Source organism: Equus przewalskii, chromosome 4, assembly GCF_037783145.1.
Source record: "Equus przewalskii isolate Varuska chromosome 4, EquPr2, whole genome shotgun sequence".
In the NCBI taxonomy this organism is placed as follows: Eukaryota; Metazoa; Chordata; class Mammalia; order Perissodactyla; family Equidae; genus Equus; species Equus przewalskii.
This window is the reverse complement of record NC_091834.1, coordinates 93271979-93291312: the sequence shown is the minus strand read 5'-3', so window position 1 is coordinate 93291312 and position 19334 is coordinate 93271979. Positions and strand designations below refer to the sequence as shown.

The 19334-nt window shown below is 43.0% G+C and overlaps 1 protein-coding gene across 7 annotated transcripts in view; it reads left to right on the top strand.

Moving 5' to 3' along the window:
• DENND2A (DENN domain containing 2A) overlaps window positions 1-19334 on the top strand; it is a 93257-nt gene that overhangs the window by 49108 nt on the left and 24815 nt on the right. For 5 of the 7 annotated variants that reach the window (XM_070617970.1, XM_070617969.1, XM_008526796.2 and 2 more), the window contains 7 exons: window positions 2541-2741; window positions 8111-8204; window positions 8695-8745; window positions 9889-10076; window positions 14435-14544; window positions 15534-15603; window positions 16708-16785. In XM_070617970.1, the coding sequence (XP_070474071.1) occupies window positions 2541-2741; window positions 8111-8204; window positions 8695-8745; window positions 9889-10076; window positions 14435-14544; window positions 15534-15603; window positions 16708-16785 (792 nt within the window). The remainder of the gene's footprint in view (window positions 1-2540; window positions 2742-8110; window positions 8205-8694; window positions 8746-9888; window positions 10077-14434; window positions 14545-15533; window positions 15604-16707; window positions 16786-19334) is intronic. The other 2 variants (XM_070617972.1, XM_070617971.1) reach the window with 1 other exon arrangement.

Sequence of the window (19334 nt, the reverse complement as noted above, 5' to 3'; positions counted from 1 at the left end):
AGAAAGTTGTGTGCCGTGTTTTGCTTCCTTCTCTGTTTTCTTTCTTCTCAGAACTTTTCATAGGTAAAATAGTTGAACAAACACTATCACAATCTAAATCTCTAATGAAAACAGATACCTGCTTTTTGCCAACAATTTGGTGAGATTCCAATGCAGTGAAAGAATTGGAGCCATTTCCTTGGACTTCATTGCAAATAGAATTTGGTCTTTAAGAAGGGTCATCGTTATTCCTTCTTCTTGTGCCAGTTTAATTATTAGGATGCCCACAGTGAGCAAACCATGTTGGCTGCTTCTTCTCGGGGCTTGTGGTACTAAGCAGTTGCTCCCTGTGGGCCCACGATACAACATTGGATCAGGCCACTTAGAAGGCTAGAAGTCTTTATTCCTGGAAGTCTTTAAAAAGGCTCCAAAGTTATTGTTACAAACTCCTTGGAACTAAACAAGAATATATAAATGACTGGCACAAAATAAGACTATCCTATGAGAGTTTAAGATATTGTAAATGTGGGCTTGTTGATAGAGAAAGAAAGGCTCATTCATTAAATGGAATAGAAATATATTAGCTTGGAAAAAATCAATTTAGAGTAACATACAATAAAATAACTTACTGATGGATTAATGAATAAAACATGTTCAAAATAAACTAATAAAAGAAGAACATGGAATTAAATATTTATTAAACCCCTAAGAAGATATAGATTTTCTAGGCAAAGATGAAATCACTCACAAAGGAAACGGTGAGCAGATTTTCATATATAAAAATGTTATGTGAAAAATTCCACATAACCAAGATAAAAATACAAACAAACCACACAGAAAAACACACCTGCAGCAAAACTGACAAATAGTTCATATCTGTTCTGTCTAGAGAGCTCATCCAAATTCATAAGAAAGACGCTAAGATCCCAAAAGATAAATAGGCGAAGAACATAAACAATATACTTGAGAAAAATTCAGTTAGCACATCAAAGTGTGAAAAATGTCAATGTCATAAGAGGAAGGAAGAGAAATAACTTACATTGAATGTCTAGTGTATCCCAGGCACTCTGCTAGGTGCTTTATGCACCCGTACCTCGTCTAATTCAGTAATTAACTTTGAAAAAGAGACTTTACATCTATATTTATAGTATGTAAAATGTGAGTCCTGGATGTACCTTTAGAAAACATATAGTCCAAGTAGTTCTTTTATTTTATCAATATTTCTTATTTTAGTGAATAGTTAATACATTCATATAGTTCAAAATTTAAGGAGTATGAAAGGTATTTAGTGAAAAGTCTTCCTCTCACCACGTCCCTCTATTTCTCTCTCCTAGAGCAACCACTGTCAGTTTCTTGTGTATCCTTCCAGAACTCTCCTACGCATATACCAGCAGAATAGCTCCTTAAAACACACACACAAACACACACAAATATCAGCATACTGTATCAATTATTCTACACCTTGCTTTTTATGCTTAACAATATGTATCTGAAAGAAGCTTCCATATCAGTACATTGAGGTTTTTTTTACACCTGCATTGTATTCTACTGGATGGATGTACCATAATTTATTTGACCAGCCTCTACTAATGGATATATTTTGTGTTTAAAAGGCGTGACAGTATTCAATATACTTTGCACGATGTAACTTTCCTTATACGATATAACTTTGCACAAGTATGAGTATATCAGTAGGGTAAATTCCTAGAGGTGGGCTTGCTGGATCAAAGGGTATATGCCTTTGTAATTTTGTTGGTACTGCTAGATTGCCCCCCTTAGAGTTGGACCAATTTCCAGACCCACCAAGTTTTAGTCCCAGCAACTGTATATGAAAGTGTGAAAGTCACATTTTCCCCTTACTTTCACTAACACAGTGAGTTATCAAATTTTTTATCTTTGCCAATCTTTGAGTAAAAAATATTTCTTCAGTGGAGTCTTAATTTTCTTTTCTCTTATGAGTGAAGCTAAGAATCTTTTTATATATCTAAGAACCAGTGTATCTCCCTTTCTATAAACTCTCTATATTCTTACCTTCTGCCAGTTTTTCTTTTGAATTGTTAGTCTTTTTCTCATTAATTTGCAGTATATCTTTTCTATGTTGTAAGTTGTAAATTGTTTTTACCACTTTTTTGTTTGCCTTTGACCTTAAAGCACCTCACTTTTAGAATAAGACCCTAAAGCCCAGAGAGGTGACTTCCTTGTGTAGGGGACATGCAGCTTGCCAGCAGTAGGGTCAAAGCTAGGCTCAGGTCTTGTAACTCCCAGTCCAGCATGTCTTGGATTACTAGAAAGCCTCATCCATAAAGGTAAGAGGTTGAGCCAGGTGAATTCCCACTTATCCAAAAAGAGAGATGAATTAGATCTACATGTTATGTCATACTAATTTTCCATAATTAGATGATGTTTACTGAGCACTTACTAGTGTAGGTAAACTCAACATACCCTGGGAACGTAGACCGCTTCCCTTCTCAACCTCATGGCCTCCGGCACTGGCACCACCAGTATCTCCCAGTTAGTCCCTCTGTAGTTATTTACTCTTCTTTTCTCACTTCCCTTCACAGCAGTCATTGTCCAAACCTGCTTTTTTCCGGCAAAATTCAGAGAGGAGGAACTTCAAACTGCTGGACACTAGGAAGCTGAGTCGGGATGGAACTGGGTCCCCTTACAAAATCAGCCCCCCGTCCACTCCCAGCAGCCCTGATGACACTTTCTTCAACCTTGGAGATCCACAGAATGGCAGGAAGAAGAGAAAGATACCCAAGGTAAGGCTTGCAACCAGCTTCGTGTTCAGATATATACTCCCCCTGCCCTGCAGAGGAAGGCTGCAGAGGAGCCTGGGCAGAGAACCAATCACTGGGCCCTTGTCTGCCTGCTTCGTCTCAGGCCAGGGGAAAGCCAGCAGGCTCGGATGTCCAGGCCTTTGTCATAATAATTCTTGTGGTCCTGTAGCCTTCCTCTTAGTCAGCCTTCTCCCAGCCTAATCTCCTCTTCTGATCCTAGACTGTGTTTCCAATGCCCAGGCTCCAAAGGCCACGTCCTCCTCATTCATGGCCTCAAAAAGTAGAGTTCTATCCATCGTGCTCTAACTCAGACTCTGTCAGTGCCCGCTGCAGAGGTCCATGTGGAGCCTGTGCTCTGAGGAAGTACTTGTCAAAAATATAATTTCCAGGCTCTTTTCAGTCCCAAAGGTGAAATGTGCCCAGTGGCTTGGATATGCATCCTCGTGTGTCTGCTAGTGATTAAATGGCCTTTTGCCCGGTTCCAGCCCTGCAGTGCCGCTCGTTCTTTATTGGCCAGTTTGGTACAGGAAGTTTTAGAGCAGGGATTCTTACTTTCAGAGTCCAAGATGGGCTTTAGGGGGGTCACGAAACCCATAAAATTGTGTATAACCTTATGTGGATGGATTTAGGGGGATGGGAGGAAGGCGAGGAGACTGCATATAGGATTTCATCAGATTTCTCAAAGTGGCCCATTGACCTGAAAACAAGTCAAGGGACATCTTCACAAGCTGGTTCCTCCTGACACCGTTTGGTTAATCAGTGTTTTGAGCTTCACCACCTCTGCCCCCAACCTTCTTATTCAAGTGAATTTAAGTTACCTTGAGCATCAGAATGCATTCTGAAGGGTAAGGGCCGTTAGGGTCAGGTGGTTGGGAAAAGACCTAAAACTCTGGTGGGGGTTGTAAGTGGAACAAGCCTTGTTTTGTGGATGGAGAGCAGAGAGGGGCCAAGGTGGGAGCCAGGCCTCATTCCCTCCATGCTGCCCTGGTTCTTCCTTGCCCTGCCCAGGGCGCAGTGCGGGTTGCTTAGCGATTATTGGAAGTTTGCTGACTGAGCTCCCTCTAACACGTGGACCCCAGTCTCTTTCTGTCCTGGCAGAGTCACTCCCGTATCTCCCTTTGGCTGCCTTCTAGTCACTGTCCTGCACTGTCATTATAGCTGCTCATGAGGACCCCACAGTGAGTTCTCAAGCCACTCCCTTAACTCCCCATCTGCTTGTTCTGGCATGGTTCATACGTGTGTGTAATGTCGAAAACCTACAGTTGTAGAAGAATGAAGGTGGCTATTAACGTCTATACAGCCTCACTATTATTTTAGCAAGTTAAACAGGAATCATCAAATGAATTAGCTGTTAGGTTAAAAGAGCTTTGATACAATTCGAAGTTTGAGTGTGTGATCCCTTACTAAGCATTGAACCTCTATCTCCGGCCCCCACACTTTCGCCCATCACTGCCCTTATACTATGTAAATATTTTTGAAAGATTTTTTTAGATTAAGGGAAAAAGAATATATGTGCGCGTTTTGTGTGAAAGTAGAGAGGTGACGAGAAAGGTGGAACTCTGTTTCTGTATATGTGTTGTGTCTGCACATTCAGCAGTCTATCCCTTTCAGTTTATTGCCTGGAATTAAAGTGAGTTGCCACCGCTTAAGTAATACACAGTGGCCTTAGCAAATAGGTTTTGCCAGGCATAACCAAACCAAGAGAAAAATCAGCATGTTTTATCTGTCACTTTTACAACAACAACAAAATCTTATTAAAACTTTAATCATAAAGATAAAATACACAATTCTTTAAAGAAATGTTTGAAAAGAAAGCAAATCACTAATTACCATTAGTCTCATTAATCCTCAGTTTTGTCACTTGTTCCTTAATCTTAACCCTGGTTTATCCCCACTCTTGAGTACTGTGTTTCTTTCTTTCAAAATGCTCTGAATCCTTTACTTGAAGTCAAAGCTTCTTTACTGGGTACCTTCATGACTTTATGTTCTGGAACCCCAAACCATTTGCTATCCAAACCTTGCTTGTGTGTTTTTATCTAGCAAGGAGGATTTAATGGTCTAATCACAGCTCGTCAGACAATGGGTTGCCTGGTTTTCCTTAAGCTGCCTCTACTGTAAGTGTCCCTTCTGGCCATGTGGATGTTTCCCTTGCTCTCTCCCTGCTTCAGCTCTGAGAGGAGTCAGGGTCCCAGTGGGGGAGAGGAGAAAGGACAAGACAGCCCTTCTCTGTGTTTTTCTAGCAACTGTGTACTTTCACTAATCTGGCAACTGAAGCAGAGCTGTTAATCACCAGCAGTGTGCTGTCCTCAGGGTTCATGAAACACTGAGACATCTTTTATAGTGGGAAGCGGCTGCTGCGCTGTCTCGCTTCCTGCCTTTCTCAGCGCGCTTTAGCAGGTCTGTGTGAAATCCATTGCTTTTCTTCAGCAACACCACAGGCGGAATTAGATACCAGATGATTCTTTGTCTGAAACAGACTATCTTTCTTTTCATTCTAAATTGAGGTTTAATTGGCATACAGTATATTAGTTTCAGGTATACACATAATGATTCGATATTTGTGTATATTGCGAAATGATCACCACAATTACTCTAGTTAGCATCCGTCACCATACTTAGTTACAAAAATTTTTCTTGTGATGAGAACTTTTAAGATTTATTCTCTTATCAATTTTCAAATATGCAATACAATATTATTAATGATAGTCCCCATGCTTGAAACAGACTATCTTCCAAATGAGCTTATAGTTAAAAATATTTTTTTCAACTTAAAAATAAGTTTCTAAAAAGGCCAATGCGTCTAGTACAGAACACTTTTAAAAGAACAAAACTTATTTCCTGTTAAAGTACAATTATGTGAAAGCATGTTTAAAGTTTTTCTCTCTGGGGAAAATTTTTTTAAATAAAAAGGAACGAAGATTTATTGGCTGAAGTATATATGGCTTCCCACATATTCCATAACCTGATTTAAAGTGAGAAAACCCTTCTCTGTCACATTCTCGCTGCTACTCACATAGCGCTCATGAATGGTCTTGTGTGATAGTTACAAATGCTTCTTGGCCCTCCCTGTTAGCTTGTAAATGCCCTGAGAAGGAGTGCCATGTCCATCTGTCTTCTTATCCCCCACGGCTTCTAGCAAAATCCCTTGCACATAGGAGATGCTTAGTATTCATTCAACAAATTCACAACCAACAAATATTTATTGAGTACCTCCTGTGTGCCAGGCACTGTTCTATCCCGTACGGGTACTGTTACAGCAGTAAACAAAAGTGACAAAAATCCCTGCCCCCGAAGCTCACAGTCTAGTGTTCATTGTAGTTGAATAAACAGAAGGATGTTAACTATGGTAACTGTCTTCTTTCTAGTTATTTTTAGATATTTTGGGGGGAGATTTTGAATGAGTTTAAAGATTTCTTTCTCCCCAAAAAGCACTTTGACCTAGGAACTCATTTGTTTATTTATGTTTTTTAAATTGTGGTAAAATACACATCTAATTTACCATGTCAACCATTTTTAAGTGTGCGATTCAGTGGCATTAAGTAGATTCACATTGTTGCACAACCATCACCATCATCCATCTCCAGAACTTTTTCATCTCCCCAGCTGAAACTGTGCACCCGTTAAACACTAACTCCCCATTTCCTCTACCCCAGCCCCTGGCAACCACCGTTTCACTTTCCGTCTCTATGAATTTGCGTATTCTAGGTACCTCCCATAAATGGAATCATACAGTATTTGTTTTTTGGGGACTGGCTTATCTCACTTCATATAATGTCCTCAAGGTTCATCTATGTTGGAGCATATGACAGGATTTCCTTCCTTTTTAAGGCTGAATAGTATTCCATTATATATATGTATCACATTTTGTTTATCCGTTCATCCATTGATGGACATTTGGGTTGTTTCCACATCTTGGCTGTTGTGAATACTAGCAACTCATTTATATGGTGTCTTCTTCCAGGGGAAATGGGGTTAGCATTAATATCCCAATGGTTAGAACACATGCAAAAAGACGAGAAGGCCGGTTCAGGGACGTGAGCTCTGAAGGAAAAGGGGGGTTTGTAAGAGCAAATATAAATGCCACATGGCAGGGATTTGGTGGTGAAAGCAGAGACCTCGTTCAGGTTAGATTCATGGTTAGAGATGGGGAGTTCACAAAGAGAGCAGGCACAGCCAGGGCCGGGCCGCCCATTAGGAGCCAGAGTGCGCAGGTGTCCGAGATACGGCAGGGCAGTGTCAGTAACAGTCTGCAGAGCCAGAGGGACAGGGCCCAGGCCCACCACAAGGAGACCTTGAGAATAAGCTACCCTCCTCTCTGGGCGGGCCAGTGCTCCAGCTTGTGAAGAGGAGCTAGTGAGCTATGTTGGGGAGGGGATCAGAGGAGTGGAGGGCAGAGATGGGGATTGGCAACACCTTGTCCACTGCACCCACCTGGGTACCTACCATCCAGTTTACCGTAGCACATCCCTTCTTCTGTTCTTCCCAATGCATAAAATAACGTAAAACTTTTCAAGTCAGCTTAAAAACACAGTTCCCCTTTAAAATCGCTAGTTTGCCTCAACTGTGCATGGGTAGACTTGCCTTTCTCCCAACTTGGTGGAACCCAGGAAGCTCCCACCTTTGACAGTTGCAGGGGGTGCTGTGAATCCTGGTGGGAAGTAACCCAGGGCTTCCATCACCAGACTGTTCTGCCATAGTCAGCTGGAAAATGTGCCTCTGAGTAGTGGTGTCTGTTGACTTGGCACGAGGAGAGGTCGTGAAAGGCCCCAGCAAGTCTGGAGTGAGTGCTCCTCTGTGGAAAGGGCAGCGTGTCGGGTACATGGCACCACTCCATGCAGTCTCCAGCTAGGACTCAAGATCCACCGTAATCCCTGCTCCCTTCCCACTCGGGGCTTCTCAGACGTTCCTTGGCATGGTTCCCATGGAAGGGGCTCTGCCTGGGAACATTTTTTTTTTTTTTTTTTTTTGGTGTCTCTCTTTTCTTTTGTTTTGGGAGCAAAAGCTCCTTCCCAAACCACAGGGACATCGCTGTATCACACGAGAGCAGCCATCGCACCATTAGCCAATGAAATCTTCTCCCTCTGTGTCTCAGCTGGATGTGTTAGCATATTTAGACAACACCCGCCCACACATCAGTGAGGCTGGCAGCCTCCTTTAGTGTTCTTGACAGCCATGTTCCCATCTGACAGAAAAGAGTGATTGAAAGACACCGGTAGGCTGGTGGGAGATGTCTCCTCCAGCCCCGTTTCCCTGGCCCTCCATCATCCTAGCAGCAAACGGGCAGCGGAGGAATCCCAGCTGCACGTGGGGAGGAGGCTGCTAACACTGGCTTGTCTTCTGGTATCTGGCAGCTTGTATTGCGAATCAATGCCGTTTATGAGGCACGGAGAGGAAAGAAGCGGGTGAAGAGGCTGTCCCAGTCAACAGAGAGCAACTCAGGAAAAGGTAGGACCCCCCACAAGAATCTGAAAACACATTCTTCCTGCAAGTGGCTTCCTGTTGTTCGGAGTCGGCTCACTAAGGAGGACAACAAGTTGGTGCTTTAAATGTCTCCCACTGTCCTCGGGCCAGTTGAAGAGCCCAGAGCCCAGCCTGGTGGCATGTCTTCTGGGCCTCTTTCCCTGTCCATCCATCAAGTCAGTCCAGTGCTGCATGCGCTGACCTCACCATGGGCACAATCTCCTTTGCTCAGCATGCATAAAAGGGGCCAGTATCTTTTGCTGTAATTTTTAATATAGGTACCATCTGAACTAGAACCAAATTAATTTGGAAATACATTTAGTTGGACAAATGACATGGTTTGTCCATTTTTTTTTAAATAGACAAAAAGAAAACACCCCCTCTGAACTAGAAATCTTTGATTTGTGTTACCGCATGGAAAAAGTTTCCTGCATTCGAACTCACATTTGCAACATTTTTTTTTTTTTTGGTCTAGTGACAGATGAGAACAGTGAATCTGACAGTGACACCGAGGAGAAGCTGAAAGGTGAGAAGAGCAGTTGCTGTGCAGGGTGCATGCAGGTGACTAGGAAGCTACAAGGATGGCCCTTCCTGCTTAGTGTAATGGACGAGACAGAAGCCTCCTTGGGCAAGCTTGTTAGGCAAGGCGTGGATGTCTGAGGGGATGGGGACCGGTGTGGGGGGCGGTGTGCGGCTGTCTCAGGAACGACAGTCCTGAGCATGACCAGAATGGGCCTGGTCGTTCACCAAGCCTAGCGCTCCACCTGGAGACCCAGAGTGGCTACCCTGCAGCACACCCCTGTTCCCATGTCCTCCAGTTATGTCATAGGTGTTTTCCTTACCTATGTAAGGTACATCACTGCTGGCCAGGGACTCCTGAGACCTGGGGCTCTTGCCCATTCCTATTAAAATTGCTATATGATCTGGAGGAAATCCCTTAAGATTTCAGGGCCCCTAGTTCCTCATCTGTCAAAAGAAGTTGCTGAAATAATTGGTCCTTGTGGCTCTAAACTTGGTGATGTAGGTCTAGGCTGTAGTGAGTTTCGCACAATCTCTCAGACTCCGGGATGGGGATCCCGTGATGGGACACCCACCCTCACTGGCCCTGCCTCGTTCACCTCTAATGCCTCACTTCTCCCCAGCGGCCTCTAGAATGAAGCAAGTCCACGTCCATTGCATCAAATGGTGGCAGGAGAGAAGGTCCCTGGGAGTTCCAGAGTTAGGTCACTGCCAGCTGAGTCACGTGGGGTGTTTACAAAGCTCCCAGCTCCAAAAGCTCTTTAGGTCTGGATTTTTTCACATCCCACAAACTGAAAGATGAAGGAAATGAGTGAAGGAAGGAATCAGTGTCCCCTCCCCATCTGACAGAAGAAGGCAAGGACTTCTTGAGCCACTGCCCCAGGTCCAGACAGCAAATTCATGGAGGAGCAGACGCCCCACATTCCAGGCTCCTGCACCCCAATTAGCCTAGCAGCCTGTCAAATGTTGCTCCTCACAGAACTTTGGCAAGGATCCCAAATAAAGAGTTTTGTATTAATATGTTAAATGTGGGACACTTTTTTAGGATTAGAAAAAGTACTTGAGCTGAGAATTACACAGCCTGTTGTAGTTCTGTGCAATTCCACATTGGAAAGTGAGTCATTTTCAGACTCGCTCTCTCTGTCTCCAGCTCATAGCCAACGCCTGGTCAATGTGAAGTCACGCCTGAAGCAGGCTCCAAGATACCCGTCACTAGACCGGGAGCTCATCGAGTACCAGGAGAGGCAGCTCTTCGAGTACTTTGTGGTCGTGTCATTGCACAAGAAGCAGGCCGGGGCTGCGTATGTGCCAGAACTCACCCAGCAGTTCCCTCTGAAGGTACAGGGCGGGCCAGGCCTCTGCAGCCTACCAGGGGACTACTACGGCATTCTTGCCAAAATCTTGGTGGAGCTCGTGGTTTCAGGGAGGTGTGGGAGTCTGAGGAAAGCTTAGTGGCTAGAATCTCAAAAATGGGTCCTAATTAGGGTATATCAAATGGAAAACACTGCTGCTGGAGAATTTGGGAGGTCCCAGGAAGTGAGATTCAAGGACTCAAAGTATGGACAAAAATACTTACTCATTTCCTGTGGTCAGTCACTATGCTGACCGTACCATCCTCTTCGTCCTCCGAGTCTCCTTATCCAGCCACATCTCTTCCCAGCCTATCCTAGAAACCTCTTTCCTGTCAAGCCACACAGCTCTGCCTAAGGGGTGTCATGTTTGTGTCCATGCTAAACATCTGTACATGCACTGTACGGTGTATGTGTGCGTGCATGAGAATCCTATTCTATTCTAACATGGTTCTTGGCTATGTGGATTTGGCTTACCATATATTAAATCATGGCAGCTAAAATGAAATGGCATTCAATAAAGCCTAAAATGGCATGGCCAATAGTATGTAAATTATTCTCAGGCTTTGACATCAATATTAAAGATGTTTCACCACATTCTAATTCAGTTCAACCAGAATTTACTGAGATCCTATTACATTCAAGCTGTTTTCTTCTTGGTCCTTGGGGATTACAAAGTTGAGCAAGATGTGTTTCCTGTCCTCAGGGAGCTTACACTCTGACAGGAGGGCATAAGGTAAGCATATAATGACTCACAAGGTAGAACGTGACACTCTTCCTTCAGTTCATACAATGAGGATGCTCAGAGGTGGGAAGAGAGGGGGGAGCTCATGTTCTGGTCCTCTCAGAGCCTCCCTTTGCTGCCACCACTGAGGCATAAACCCAGCATGTACTAAGGCCTAGGTCTCAGCTGTCCGCTCCTTTCCTGGGCCAGCCTTCCTTCCATTCTGCCCACAGTGGTCTAGCACAGCAATCAAGTCCTGTCCTTGGAGTTTAGGGTGGCAACTGTACATAAGTGAAGTAAACCGTAGCAGCAGCCCTCCAAACTGGCGTGTATTCACCTTCCTCCTGCTGACCTCTGGGGCTGATCCCCTGAAAACGCCAGTGCTGTGGATGTGCCCCCGTTTAGTTGAGAACCACACAGAGCGTGCACCAAGGCGCAAAGGACTGACCTAGTATCCTGTTTACTCCCCTAAGGGCCTCGCACAGTGGCACACATGGCAATACTTAATCAGTGTTCCAGAAATAAAGGCATTAATTCATGAATTAATGAATCACCTTATCTATTGAATGTTTGTAGTTTCCAGCCTAGAATCTCCAGGCTCCTAGACATCTACATTAAAACTTTGTTTGAGTAGAAATTTGCATTGTCACTGTTGAAAAGGGGACTAATCCAGAAATATATAAAGAAAAAGGTCTATAAATCCCACTATACAGAGATCATCACTGTTAGCATTTTGTTGTGTTTTCTTTTCTCATAGCATAATTTTCTTACAAAACTGGGATTGTACATTGTATAATTTTTGTATCATGTTTTGTAAACCTATCATTATTTATAAACATATTTAATACAAATTCTAAAACACCATTTTTTAAATTACACGATGCTCCCTTATGTGGATATACCCTATCTATTTAACCACTCTTCTGTTGGAAATGTATCTTGCTGCCAGTGTTTCTTTAGACACATATTTTTAATACTATGGTGATCATTCTGTGTATGTGGTTTTGCATACCAGGCTATTTTATATCTCCTTGCCTTCACTCACTCTGTCTGTCAGAAGACCTTTTTTCCTCCTCCTTTCTCTTTTTCATGAGTTTTATCTCCCACTCCTACATTCACCTTAGTCAAGGTTTATACTCCATATTCACACACAAGATCATGCCTGCCATGTTCCATTAAAATGTTTGCTGTCGCACAGTTCTCTTTATGGCAGTTCATGGAGACTAGGGTACTTTCCAGCCATCTATGATTGGTTGTATTGGTAAGAGATTTCTATGTGCTGCTTCGTGCATGCATGTATGTGCACATGTGGCTTGATAAGTCATATGCTGATGACTGTGTGTAGGCATGTGTGTGTACACACATATTGTGTTTATCATGCATGTGATCTGAGGGTGGTGCATCCAAATGATAACGGGGCGATGCTGAAAAGTGCTGGAACTCACTTTCCTACAAGGCCTGCTCTTTAGTTCTCTAAGGCTGTTTCCACTGTGGAAAGCTGTCATTAGTCCTTCCTTTGGTATTCTTTATAGTTGGGGGTCCCTCACTCGGTGGTGATTAATGACTTCTTCCAACAACTATGCCCAGCTGGTATTTGCTTCTCTGTGAGGCTCTCCAAGGGTAGTCAAAAATTAGTGCTTTGGCAACAGTCTGAGCTAGCGAATTATCAACTCAAAAACTGTTCCAGGATCAGTTGGAATCTTCTGGGTCATGGATGGAAGAGAGAACCGTTATACAGAAAAGAAATAATGACCATTTATTCCGAAGAAGAAAAACTAAAGGACGATGAATGACTGGCTTTGAGTCTATAAATGGTGACCATGTTTCATTCATTGATAGTTGTCTCAACCATTAATATTACTGGCAGCTTTAATTAAATTTGATCTAGCCTAAAGGGAATCATACTGGAAGTGAGTTTTAAAGTTGAAAACAATCAGCACGGGGCTTTATTCATTTGGACACTGTCTTTGGAGACCTCCTGTCTCTGATATTTGGTGGCCTTGGGAAGGCTTGAAGATCCTCTCTGAAGCGGTTGATGATACTGCTGGCCTGCAAACTTCGGAAACTGTCTGCCAGGCTGGTTTAAAGTGGAGGTCAGTGGCAAGCTTTGAGAAACAAAATAAGAAATTGGTGGAAAATATTACAGAAAGAAGTTAGATTAGACATTACGATTTCCTAACTTCAGAAATTCAGATTCCACTTGCTTCAGGTATCTGATATTTAAATTACTAAAAGTTGCTTTAGCATAATTTATTTTTCCTTAACTGTTTATATAGGAAATTTAACAAACTTAAACCTATCAAGAAACCTATCAACAAAAAAAAGCCAACAATTTTTCCCAACACTTTAGAAGTACCAATTTATAAGCAAACTATGCTAATTATAAACTATTGCTTTTTTTGTTTCACAAACTTATATCTAGAGTACCTTTTTTTTAATTGTGGCAAAAACACATATAACCTAAAATTCACCATCCCAACATTTCCAGGTATGCCGTACAGTATTGTCAACTACTTGCATATTGATGTGCAACAGATCCCCAGAATGGAGTGCTTTTTGAAAGCACAGGTTCCTGTTCATAAACAAAATAAGCAAACTCTTGGCTTATTTTCTAAATCTCTAAATCAGACTTTATTAATTTGCTCTGTTTTTAAGTAAGATGATATTCATTCAGTCTCGGATGTGTCAGATAAATCAGAGACAGAAAAACAGGCAGACTAGAGATTAAGATCATTTTTATTTCTAGCTAGATTCCATACTAGTTTTGTGATCATGGGCAAATTGCTTAACTTCTCAGGGCTTATTTCCTTATCTCTAAAATAAGAATGTCAGGCTGGCTGATGTCTGGTTTTCTTCTAGTTCTGACATTCAAGGACTCTGAAATGAGTTGAATTTCACTGTATAATATAATTTAACTGGATGTATTCGCTAAGAAGTGTTGTAAAATATCTTTGCCTGGATCAAGGAGAGGCAGCCTTGCCTGGACCCAGAGGTTGGAAGACTGAATTTGAGTGTCTGCCTTGCAGATTCATGAGTTTCCTATTTGGAAGGGATTGCCATGACCATATTTCCTTATTTGATTAAAATACTCATATTCTGGGCCAGCCCAGTGGCACAGTAGTTAAGTTCACACATTCCGCTTCAGCGGCCCAGGGTTTGCCGGTTCAGATCCCAGGTGCGGACCTACGCACTGCTTGTCAACCATACTGTGGCAGGCGTCCCACATATAAAGTAGAGGAAGATGGACACGGATGTTAGCTCAGGGCCAATGTTCCTCAGCAAAAAGAGGAGGATTGGCGGCAGATGGTAGCTCAAGGCTAATCTTCCTCAAAAAAAAAAAAAGGAAAGAAAGAAAATACTTATATTCCAGAATGTTAAATGTAGAGAACATTTCTCTAAAGCACGTTATTTTTTTCTCCTGTCTTACCCCACAAGACTATGGTTGGAACTGCCTGGGGAAAAAAAGGCCCCAGCAGACTGAGCGGCAGCCCCCTCCCATGAGAGAAGGTCAAGGTGGTGGTCACGACTGTGGGAAGATGGGAGTTGGGGTCTTACCAAGCATCTGCCTCACTCTTCTATGCAGAGGTTTATTCTCCAGCCTTCTCTTGCCCTTCTCCCTGCAGTTGGAAAGGTCTTTCAAGTTCATGAGAGAGGCTGAGGACCAGCTGAAGGCTATCCCCCAGTTCTGTTTCCCCGATGCCAAGGATTGGACTCCTGTCCAGCAGTTTACCAGGTATGTGCTGGTATCTCCCCTTCCTACCCCTAAAGACTAAGACGAGAACTAGAGAGGGGGTCATAGATGGCAGACCCTTTAAGTCAATCTTACTGTTAAGCAATCCTGATGGATCTGAGCCTGGAGATTTCTCCTACCAGTGTTTTTAAAACTTCCCTGAAGATAAGAATCACCTTGCTAAGTAGGCAGATTCCAAGGCCTCCCACTCAGTCTGAAAACATATCTGTTTCATAAGCCATCATGAAGGGCAATAAGGTAATTCTAGGTCTAGGAAAAATCAGGGAAATATTGCCCGTCACCCATCCTTGTCCAGTGCTCCTGACACATTTCTTCAATAGCCCATCCAGCGCTTACTCGGAGTAGAGAAAGTTTACATTTCTGCTTTAACCCTTTTTGTTAGAAACCAACATTTTTCTTATCAGATGTTTCAGCAATTGACCACACTCAGTAGGCTGCAACTCCTAAGTGTTTGAGGGACACTGTGTTCCTTGAAGTTGGCCCAGCAGTCTTTAAGGATAGTCTAAGCCTCAAGGTGGCTCTGAACAGACTGTTTCCCTGGAGAGCCGTACCAGGGACAGTTCTGAGAGGGGTACAGAACTGTCCCACTCTTCGACTGCTCCCTCACTGAGTCACATCCCTAGATCAGCCACCTCACCCTCAAGCTCAGTGAAAGCAGCAGCCACAATAGATGCCCAATGAATGACTGCTGTTTTGTGCAATGGGATGGCTCAGGTGACAGACTTATATGAGAACTCAGGATGAAAAAAAATTCCCCTTTCCTCTCGGGACACAGTGACACTTCAGATCTCCCTCTCCCTGACATAGACTCTGAAGCTCTAGGCCACCAGAGTCCCAGCACAGAGACGGACAAGCAGGACAGGGAGCAGCCGTGTTCGACAGCCTCCTCCAGAATGTCTCCTGATTGCTCACCACAATGTGTCCTTCATTTTGTTTTGCTTTGTAATGCACTTTTGTTTTCCCAACCACAGTGAAACATTCTCATTTGTCTTAACTGGAGAAGACGGGAGCAGAAGGTTCGGTTACTGCCGAAGACTGCTGGTTAGTACATTGTGCTCTCAGTCAGCACAAGCGCCGTGCAGAGCCAGCACTGGCGTCCTAAGGTTTTGTTCACCACGTACCATGAGGGAAGGGACAGGAGGTGTGGCAGGTCATCAGGGTAGTTAAAACATGGAGGATTGGGGGGCCCTCCTGAGTCTTACTGGTAGATGGGAACGATATCTCTGTCTCCTTTGGAAAGAAAATACTTTCTCCATTGTTTTCCCTGCCAAATAAAAGACTTTGCTCTCCTTAGGCCAAATGTCCTTTCTAATAAACTACCCTAAACAGACTTTTTAATAGCTTAGAGAGAACGTTCATAATAGTTGCTCAGGGCAGAAGAAGGATAGTTTTATTGTTCCTGATGCAAGTAATTCAAGTGTCTCCTTCAGAACAATCACCTTTAAAAGTCAGAAACTTATTCCAATAAAATGACCGTGACAAGACATTTTAGAACTTGTCTTTTTGAGGCCCATTCTTTTGAACATTTGCAGTCATGGCAAATCATTTTCTCTGAGAATGTGTTTTAGTCTTAGAAATAGGTTAATATAGTTTAGAGTCAAGAATAATGCATGGCACATATAGGTGTTCAATAAATATTTGTTGAATTAGTGAATAAAAAGTATGGATAATAATTGAAAAAGTTAAGTGGCCTAATTTTTGTTGATAAAATTACTTTAGAGTTTAAGAATTGAGATTGATTTTCTTTTTTGTTTTGAAAATTAGCTTAAATTCAGTTTCCAAAAAGGATTTTCAGAAATGATTTCTCATCTGGAATTATGTGGTAACTCCTTAGAAGGAACTACAGTGATTTGGGTAAACAAGTTAGGCCTCCTTACTTATGGTCCATAGGCCATATTGAGCACCTACTGTGTACGCAACACCCTTGATTTGGTTCTTTCAGGAAAATAAAAAAATACATACCACATGGCCAGGAGTGCCTTCCACCTATAAGATGGAGTATTGGTAACTTCTTACCTCATTGGGTTGTCCAAAGATCTGGTATGTGGACACAGCAGGCACCCAGTAGGCACTCCAAAGCATTTGGGTTCTATCCTTCCCTGAGGTTGGTAACACTCCTGATTTCCTTGTGTTTCACTCCAAAAGCCTGGTGGCAAAGGAAAGCGTCTCCCTGAAGTTTACTGCATTGTGAGCCGCCTGGGATGTTTCAGCCTCTTTTCCAAGGTGAGGACTTGGGCCTCAGAGAACGGAGGAAGGGAAGGGAAGGCAGGGCCCAGGAGGACCCAGCAAACACTCCAACTCTGGGCACTTTTATAATCTTATTCTCTACCTCTTTTCCTTCCCACTTCCTCCTCCTCCGCTCATCACCTCCTCTCTTCTCTTATCATTGGGATAGGAAAGAAGAGCTGATGAAAGGCAGGGCCCAGAAGCTGGGGAAGAGGAGGGAGTCAAAGTAATTGTAGTCGAGGATGGGAGGGGAAGAGGATCTTCCCAGAATGTTCCATATGTTTTATTTTCCTTCCTCTAAGCTTTTTTTTGTCATACTAGCTTTTGTTGAACAAAAAAGGCCACTATGATGGATGGATGGATGTGTATCTATGTATCTGTATGTTCTGTGTGTGTATATGTTGTGTGCTTATGTGAGATTTATTATTATAATAGTGCTCTAAGTCTATCAAAATCTTAATATAATTTGGCCCTCTTTTTGGGAAAATGAGCCAGTACATTAAGACATAGGAATTGCCATATTGAATTGGCCCATCCACCCCAGTATTTTGGATTGGTGTATAGGAGATAACTACTATCCTACATGATGCTAATCTCAAAAATTAGGTATAATCCAATATTTGTTTCCTATATTAACCAGACATGAGTATCCACAAATTTATTTTAAATCCTTCTTGAGCGTCTATTTCAGTCTAGCTTTCTTTTGGAGAACTGACATCCTACATCTAGTGTCCGTGGATGTAAAGCAGCACTTCCTAAAAGCATTCTGAAACAAAAGCCTGCCTCCTGCCCACCCTTCACCTGAACTCAGAGGAAGCCTGAACTATACTGATGGAGAGTGACCTCTTGCCGTGGTAGAACTTGTAACTTCTACGCAAGTCTGTTTGAAATAATTAACGGTATCAACGTAATCTGAGACACAGTCTTACATCCACTCCACCTGAGGTGGTAACCGTTCTACATTAAAGGTGGTCATTTACAAGCTCTAGCACAGGTGTGCCTTGCTGCTCATGCCAGTCTTTCACACAAGTTTGTTTAAAGGTGGCCGTGTCGTTGTGAGAATGCTTATGGAAGCTAGAAGTAAAACAGCCCGTGTGAGTTAGCCCAGCATCCAGTGGCGGCTTCGGAGTTCAGAAGCTTCTTTGCTATGTCATGGACAGGGCACACAGAGCAAGTAAACATGCTGACTTACTTGTGTGGTGCACAGTCCTGTGATTTCCTGCAAGTTGTGTGGCTGGGGATATTTTAGGAGTGTAGCATGCTGACTTGCCAAAGACCACACAGCAAATACTCAGGAGAGAACCAGAAACGGAGCTTAGCTAACTGATCCTTAGGATTCAAGCTGTTTCCAGGTGTGGGACAGGATGACTAAAATGGCAACTTGTCCTTTAGTAAGAACAGCTCTCAGAATCTCTGAAGAAGGGTGTATCATTAAATATGGCCGCAATAATGCTGTGTAACAAGCCACAGTGGCTTAAAGCGGCAATCATTTACTCTCAAAGACGAGCAGGTCAGGTGGGGTTCAACTCTCCTCGTCTCGGCTGGGCCCATTTATGTGCTGCAGGCAGGCTGAGGTTGGCTGATCTAGGCTGGCTGATCTCTGCTTTAGGCTGCACGGCTGGGGCTCGTCCACATCTGTGTCATCCTCCTTAGACAGTGAGCTGGCCCATGTGTGCCCTTCTTGTGGCGAGGGCACAGGCACAAGAGGGCAAGCAGACACACATAAGGCAGGCCTCCTAAGGCCTGGGCTTAGAACTGGCACACTGTCACTTCTGTCTCAGTGTTCCTCAACCTTTTTTTCATTATTGCTCCCCTAAGCAGCCCTGTCAGACTTTTTCCCCTCAATTGCCTCCCCAGACCTCATAAAATTCTTTTAAACTTTTTGTCATATTATTTTTTATTGTGCTAAAATGTGCATAAAATTTACCATTTTTAAGTGTACCGTTCAGTGGCATTATGTTCATTCACACTGTTGTGCAACCATCCCCACCGTCCACCTACAGAACCGAAACTCGGCACCCATCCAACACTAACTCCCTATCCCCTCCTCACCCAGCCCCTGGCAGCCACCATTCTTCTTTCTGTCTCTATGAATTCGACTACTCTAGGAGCTCATGTAGGTGGAATCATACAATATTTGTCCTTTTGTGTCCGGCTTACTTCACTTATCATAATTTCCTCAAAGTTTATCAATGCTGTAGATTGTGTCAGAATTTCCTTCTTTTTAAGGCTGAATAATATTCCATTGTATGTATATACTACATTTTGTTTATCCATTTATCCATTGATGGACATTTGGTTTGTTTCTACCTTTTGGCTACTGTGAATTATGCTACTTTTAACGTGGGTGTACAAATATCTGTTTGAGCCCCTGCTTTCAATTCTTTTGGGTAAATACCCAGAAGTGGAATTGCTGGACATGTGGTAATTCTATGTTTAATGTTTTCAGCACCTTCCATACTCTCTTTGGTTTATTTTAAGATTGGCACCTGAGCTAACATCTGTTGCCAATCTTTTTTTCTTCTCCTCCCTAAAGCCCCCCAATA